The sequence below is a fragment of the Zea mays genome, chromosome 3 (assembly GCF_902167145.1).
Source record: "Zea mays cultivar B73 chromosome 3, Zm-B73-REFERENCE-NAM-5.0, whole genome shotgun sequence".
Taxonomy (NCBI): domain Eukaryota; kingdom Viridiplantae; phylum Streptophyta; class Magnoliopsida; order Poales; family Poaceae; genus Zea; species Zea mays.
The window spans coordinates 167,807,238-167,814,558 of NC_050098.1; the positions used below are offsets into that span (position 1 = coordinate 167,807,238).

At 43.0% G+C, this 7,321-nt stretch overlaps 1 protein-coding gene across 3 annotated transcripts; it reads right to left on the reverse strand.

The window, feature by feature from the left end:
• Positions 1–512: 512 nt before the first annotated feature.
• LOC118476717 (uncharacterized) lies at positions 513–4,682 on the reverse strand. Of its 3 annotated transcripts, XM_035966353.1 has the most exons (4): positions 3,840–4,642; positions 3,574–3,708; positions 3,411–3,497; positions 531–660 (listed from the first exon to the last, which is right to left on the reverse strand). In XM_035966353.1, the coding sequence occupies exons 1-4, from the start codon at positions 3,867–3,869 to the stop codon at positions 592–594; spliced, it is 321 nt and encodes a 106-aa protein (XP_035822246.1). In that variant the 5' UTR covers positions 3,870–4,642; the 3' UTR covers positions 531–591. The 3 variants fall into 3 exon arrangements, 2 of the variants coding, with proteins under 2 accessions (XP_035822246.1, XP_035822247.1); XR_004857236.1 differs by having other exon boundaries at positions 513–660; positions 3,574–4,682; XM_035966354.1 differs by lacking the exon at positions 531–660 and having other exon boundaries at positions 3,204–3,497.
• Positions 4,683–7,321: the final 2,639 nt, after the last annotated feature.

Below are 7,321 nucleotides of genomic sequence, written 5' to 3' on the forward strand. Positions count from 1 at the left end.
CCCCGGCCGCCGCCGTGCAGTGACCGCACTTGTACCCACCATATATAGAATGAGAGACCCAGTCTCAGGTCGCGTGAGGGATAAAGTCCGCGCCCGGCTTCACTCAGGTACTAGGTTTACCGGTTACCATATTTTTCTGACATGTGTTTAGTACGTTCAAACGCTTGACACAGGTATCCGCACGTTAATCCTTATTCCAATTTCATCTCATAGACTAACGCATCCCCATGGATCCGTGTCCATAGACCATCATCATTCTGTTATCAAAATGGATACAACCAATTCCTGACCTCGCGCGAGTGCTAGAAAAATCACTCGACTTCTACCGAGATCCTGATTTAGCATAGCAGCTACTCGACCTAGCATACTAGTATCCATCTCAAAAGGAATCCTGAGTTTATGCAACTAGGATTTCAACCAACTCCTACACTTAAGTGCACGGTACAAGCCTACAAACATTAAATGTAGTAAAATAGCATATATAACAGGTTATGCATAAAACCGGGGCTTGCCTTTAATTTGACACTTAGATAGTGTTTGCTGGGGGAGGTACTCGCTTGGCGAGCATCCACTGGTTATGTCCATCATTCTTCAGGTCATCCACCTGACTGCACCTTTTGGTTGACACCACATCACTTGCACGATCATCCTCTCTCGGTCCTAAATGAGATGCAAGATGCATATGTATGAATATGATGAAAAATACCACAAGATATACACAGACACAGTAGCGAACTAACATTAATTTAGAAGACACCGTAAACCGCCACACGTTAGCATTAGTTATCTACACGCCATCGGGCATACGTAGTCGCTATCACTGGAAAGATGACGATGCTTACTTTACTTAACCAATACAAACATGAGCACACAAGCATGAGCACAAGTGTTTACCACATTCACTTTAATCATCCATTAGTTACTTAATCATTAAGTTAGTTAAGTACCTAAGTTCGCTACTACTGATATGTAGACAGACTTAGTTGAAAGGAAACTAGACACTTAATTGGGCTTTACAATTATTTACTAGGCAAACATTTATTAGACCTTAACCAATTTAGTTCACTAATTTAGCGAGACGTGTACTAGTTACCTATATACTTAGGCTCAATTATATTAGTTATATTATCATTACTGCGTGTTCAACCAAGGTCAAAACGAGGAAACAGCCGACTCAAGAAATACACCACAGAGTAGAGCAATCCACCAAATATAATAAAATTAGGACAGCAGCACAACAGTTGCTTGTTTCAGTCATAACTCTTCAAATATTTATCCAAAAATAGTGAACAAATACTTTTTGAAAAGCTTGGGAAACGCTCTACAACTTTGGTATTATCGTCTCAATATGACTAGACTCTTAGCAAAGTCGAACTTGTGCAAAAATAACAGGTCTGTCCAGGTTGGACAGATTCAGACTTGCGACTTCAAAAATTCATAACTACAGGTTCAGACATCCAAACAAATTGATCCTAGACTTTCTGGAAAGGTAATAAAGTTGTCTACATATCATTTATAAACATCTCAAGGTGATTCAATATTTAACTAAGGACAAAAGACACTAGAAGGACTTTGCTGTCCAGAATTGGACAGATTCAGTCTTCAGACTTTAAACATCCATAACTTAATCTTCAGATCACCAAAAAGAGTGATCCAAGACTTTTTAGAAAGCTTGGCAAAAGCACTACTCACTTTTATAATCATCAAGAATTGATTCTATGCTGAACTGAATCAAACAATTCAGTTTTCGAAATTTGTTCTAGTCAGTGGACAGAATACATCAACCGGTTTGTAAAATTCATAACTTCCTAATCTGTCAGGCCTATGGTTATGAAATTTTAACACAAGAAAGATAAGAAAAGCATCTACAACTTTCTTATAACGACCGTGAACAGATTGTAATATTAAATTAGGCAAACAATTCAGTTTCTGAAATCTGTACAGAATTTGGACAGATTCAGTTACTGAATTTGTAAAAAACATAGCTCCTAAACGATCAGACTTATGCCTGTAAAATTTCAACACCAGCAAGATAATAAAGTTATCTACCACTTTTCTATAGCACATATCTACAGAAAACACAATTTGGTTCATCAAACATACAGCACGGGGAAATCACTGCGTGCAGCCCAAAACAGCAATTAACAAATTTCAGCTCCTATATTATTCAAGAATTGCCGCGTTCTAGAGACTTTAACTATTCTAACACTTTATCATCTGTTAGAGTTAAAATAATCAAATTAGAACCAATAAGTAGAGTTACTAATTTTATACGGGTTATTTCGCGCGTTAGAATTACCGTACACAATCAACAAACATATTCACCACAATAATCAAACCCGGTATAAATGTGTATATCGATTGCGCCCTTCACACACTAATTTGCATTTTAAATTAGACATCACATAAGCACCACTAATTTTACCCGCGACCATAACCATGCGCGTCTAGACCAAAACAAGCAAATCACCGTGATTACGAGCTTAACCAAAGCTATCTAACAGTCGGCTAACTAGAGCAACAACATAGCCGCTAAATAACATACATGTCGGCTTGCTTATTATCGCCGTAATCTGAGACACAACATATACTAACATTTTTATAAACACACAGATTCACAAGTATTTTCGCACACCGACCAATCTATACGGATCGTAAACCACTTATCTCCAAATCGCAATCACCATACATTTACTTCTCCAATCATGAAACGCATACATGTTTATCATATGAACCGAGTACTTCAATAATTATCCTAAAACAACTAACTCCATTACACACTTGTATCACAAACCTATTTGACTTACTTGAAGCGTCTACTCGAAATCGTAAGCGCAATCATACACTATATGCGAAGCCTAATTTATCGAACGCACAATACGCATCGTCTCGGCTCGACTTATAAATATAGAGAAAGCGACGACTACCTTGGCATGTCACCACCTCTCTATATAAGCCAAAGTAATTTCTATCTACAACGACCAAACATTCATGTCGAGCACACTTTATTTTACCATGTCTCGCATACAACCATATGGTGGCGTGCACTCGAGACACTTCAATCAACGTGGCGCGACCACTAATATATGAACTACTAGCATTGTCTAAACTACTCGTCACATTAACAATTATATCCCTTATAATCACGAATCCCATCACATTGCATAAAACAAATACACTTTTCACATAAACACATATCGATGCATTTCCCAAAATAAAATCCGCATTTTGTAACTTAGTTTTCGCATTTAAACAATGCATCACATATTTTTCCTATCAAATATAAAAACATAAAAACATTCGAGTTTCTTTCTACTTCGTCTTCTTCTCTACACGCTTTCATTCATACAATTATACTTTCACACACATATTCCTGCCATCGACTGAATCGTAAATAAAACAAAAGCAACCTGGCTAGATCGGTGAGTCGCATGTGCTGTCCACCGGCTAGCATTTCGTCCCGTAGGTAGAGCACGAGGCACGACACCGATAGCTAGCTGCACACAACAACGTCGATTTACTGATTTAGTCATTTCATCGAGCAAGAGAAGCGTAGGACAGCGAGGAGCTCACCGCGGATTGACGGCATTGCGACGGGGGCTGCATGCGCAGATCGACGGCGAAGCGAGACGCGGAGACGTCGAGGTTGCACGGATCGACGATGCGGCTGCTCTCGATGCGGAGGGGATCCGAGGCTGCTGCTGCAGGCTTAATGGCGTACCGGCGAGGAGGAGCAGGGGAGTTGTTTATGCTTCAGCCGAAGTGGAGGGAGGGGGTGGTACTGTCCATGGATGGGAGAGCTGAGCACACCATGGAGAAGAGTCAGGGAGGGCGCTGACCTGAGGGAGCAGAGGGGTCTGCTCAGCCATTGGGGGTGTCGAGCGCCAAGGCGAGGCCACCAAGCACCACGGCTTCAAGGAAGGAGAGGGCGCAGTGGATCTTGGCACTGGTGAGTGCCGGGGCGGACTGTCGCTGCTGGGCAAGGTCGACGACGAGGCCGAGTTGGGCGTCGGCTAGACACTTGCCAAGCAGGGAGGTCGAGGGGGAGGGGCACTAGATGCTCATGGCGCAGCCATGGCCGAGCAGGGAGGTCACTGACTCATGCTGGCTTGAGGCCGAACCCCCCCACTCGAATCAAAGGAATGGTGCCGAGGAAATCCATGGCCGGACAGAAAAAAAAGAAACACACCAGGACCAGGGGTGCGCGCTGTATAGGAGGCAGAGGGAGGCACCAAACTTCCTGCTGGACAGCCGAGGGGTCGCGCGCCCATGGAGGCCTTGCTCCTGCGCGCTGGGGAAAGGGCTCCCTGCTGCAACGCCGTGTGGGAGAGAAGACAGGGAGAGGGAGAGTGCAGGGATGATTTAACGAGGCATCGCTGGAATTCCATTGGCTGAAGGCACGGTCGCTCGGCACTGGTTGAAAGGAGCGGCTGTAGGCCATTGGCTGCTCTGCGGGTGCGCCAGGAGCAGTGCTTGCGTGCGTGAGAAGCCTGGTGGCCAGGAAATGGAAGAACAGAGCGACTGCCAGGGGCTTCTGCGCGCTGGGGAAGAACGGCAGCGCTCCACGGCTGGTTTTGGGGAAGGAGAGGAGCATCTGCTAGTTGATTTAACAGGACCCTGCTGTCAGCAGCCATTGGCTCGCGATTGGGCGGTGCGGGCTATTGGAGGCTTTGGCCGGCTGCTGCTGGTTGGCTGGTGCCAAGTATTGGCCAAGAAAATGGCGTCCAACGACTGGCTGAGGAGGGTGGCGATGCCGATTGGTTAGGAGGGAGGTGGTCAGCTGTTGGTTGATTTGCGCAACTCACTCGTTGGTTGAGACCGACACAGGGAACAGAGCGAACTGAGGTCCGGACAACGCGAGCCCACATAATAAAATGATCATGAAACATTTTATTTAGGTGTTGCTTGGAAATTAAATTCTCAGCGCATAAGTAGAATAAAATGAATCGAGATCGATAGGCTTCGGGTTCGTAATCGAAATAAAGCGAGTCGGATTAATAGAAATCATTGCCGATGCTGATTTTCGAATTTAGATTGGACACAGAGATTTTAAGCCGAATTGGAGAAAAATTTATTAGAGGACGACACATTAGAGATCTCGCTTGAGAGTACAGATTCAGATAAAATATTTGGATATATATATCGAACATCGAGAAATTGGATTCGGACACAGTTTGAAGAACAGACATTGAGAGTCTGAGTAAATGAGCTTTAGACGAGATTTATAAATCGAGAATGATTTTCAAGTTTGCGTTTGCGTCGAGAATAAAAGTTTTAATCAGGCTCCAAATTTGGCCTTCTTTGAGACTGAATAACTCCGAATTCAGTGAAATGAGAATGAATAGTCTGTATAATCAGAGACACAAGCGAGCGAGAAATAGAAATTTTCACTGAGCATCCGAGATTAGGATAAAGCTCCTGACATAACGTGAAATAGACACCTAGGGGTGTCACATTAACATGTGTAGAACGCCTAGAACTAGATGCCTCACTCTTATATATAAAAGCATGATTAGGGCCAGAGTGAGACTTCCTAGAGTGAATTCTCCTAATTTTGTGCTCGGGATAACCGACAGGGTATAAAATGTATCCCTCGTTATCATGAGGCATGAGAGCTTTGCCCTTAACAAAGTTAGATAATCTTTTAGGAGGGGCATTAAGCTTGACATTGTCTCCCTGTTGGAAGCTAATGCCATCCTTAATGCCAGGGCGTCTCCCACTATAAAGCATACTTCTAGCAAATTTAAATTTCTCATTTTCTAAGTCATGCTCATGAATTTTGGCACTAAGTTGAGCTATGTGATCATTTTGTTTCTTAATTAAAGCTAGGTGATCATGAATAGCATCAACATTAATGTCTCTACATCTAGTGCAAATAGATACATGACTAACGGTAGATGTAGAGGGTTTGCAAGAATTTAATTCAACAATCTTAGCATGTAAAATAGCATTCTCATCTCTAAGATTGGAAATAGAAGCATTGCAAACATTTAACTCTCTAGCCTTAGCAATTAATTTTTCATTCTCAATCCTAAGGCTAGCAAGAGATTCATTCAACATGTCAATCGTAGCAATTAAACTATCATTATCATTTCTAAGGTCAACAATTGAATCATCACTAACATTTGATTTCTCAACCTTAGCAATTAATTTGGCATTTTCATTTCTAAGGTTGGAAATAACATCATGGAAAGTGCTTAGCTCACTAGATAATTTTTCACATTTTTCTACCTCTAGAGCATAAGCATTTTTAACCTTAACATGCTTCTTGTTTTCTTTAATTAGGAAGTCCTCTTGGGTATCTAAGAGTTCATCCTTCTCATGAATAGTAGTAATCAATTCATTTAATTTCTCTTTTTGTTGCATGTTAAGATTGACAAAAAGAGTAAGCAAGTTTTCCTCATCATCACTAGAATTATCCTCATCACTAGAAGTTGCATACTTAGTGGAGGATCTTGATTTTACCTTCTTCTTCTTGTTGTCCTTTGCCATGAGGCACTTGTGGCCGACGTTAGGGAAGAGGAAGGCCTTTTGTGATGGCGATGTTGGCGGAGTCCTCGTCGTCGGAGGAGTCGGTGGAGCTCTCGTCGGAGTCCCACGCCCGGCATACATGGGCATCGCCGCCCTTCTTCTTGTAGTACCTCTTCTTTTCTCTCCTCTTTCCCTTCTTGTCGTTATCCCTGTCACTATCACTAGACAAAGAACATTTAGCGATAAAATGTTCGGGCTTACCACATTTGTAGCACACCTTCTTGGAACGGGGCTTGTAGTCTCTCCCCTTCCTTTGCTTGAGGATTTGGCGAAAGCTCTAGATGATGAGCGCCATTTCCTCGTTGTCGAGCTTGGAGGCGTCAATGAGAAGTCTACTTGATGTAGATTCTTCCTTCTTCTCCTCCGTCGCCTTGAATGCGACCGGTTGCACCTCGGGTGTGGAGGGGGCGCCTTGCTCGATGATTTTCTTGGAGCCTTTGATCATCAATTCAAAGCTCACAAATTTTCCTATCACTTCCTCGGGAGACATTAGTTTATACCTTGGATCACCACGAATTAATTGAACTTGAGTAGGGTTAAGAAATACGAGTGATCTAAGGATAACCTTAACCATCTCATGGTCATCCCATTTTGTGCTCCCGAGGTTGCGCACTTGATTCACCTAAGGTCTTTAGCCGGTTGTACATGGCTTGAGGGTCCTCGCCTTGGTTGAGCATGAACCGACCGAGCTCCCCCTCGATCGTCTCCCGCTTGGTGAATTTGGTCACCTCATCTCCTTCGTGCGCGGTTTTGAGCACTGTTCCAAATCTCTTTGGTGCTCTTCAACCCT

What these genes read in the sequence shown, in the direction of transcription:
- LOC118476717 (XM_035966353.1), bottom strand. Translation starts at nt 3,869, where the DNA reads ATGGCTGAGCAGACCCCTCTGCTCCCTCAG. An exon ending in CGCAATGCCGTCAATCCGCG is followed by an intron (nt 3,498 to 3,573) that starts GTGAGCTCCTCG and finishes TGTTGTGTGCAG; the next exon opens with CTAGCTATCGGTGTCGTGCC. An exon ending in CGACTCACCGATCTAGCCAG is followed by an intron (nt 661 to 3,410) that starts GTTGCTTTTGTT and finishes CATCTCATTTAG; the next exon opens with GACCGAGAGAGGATGATCGT.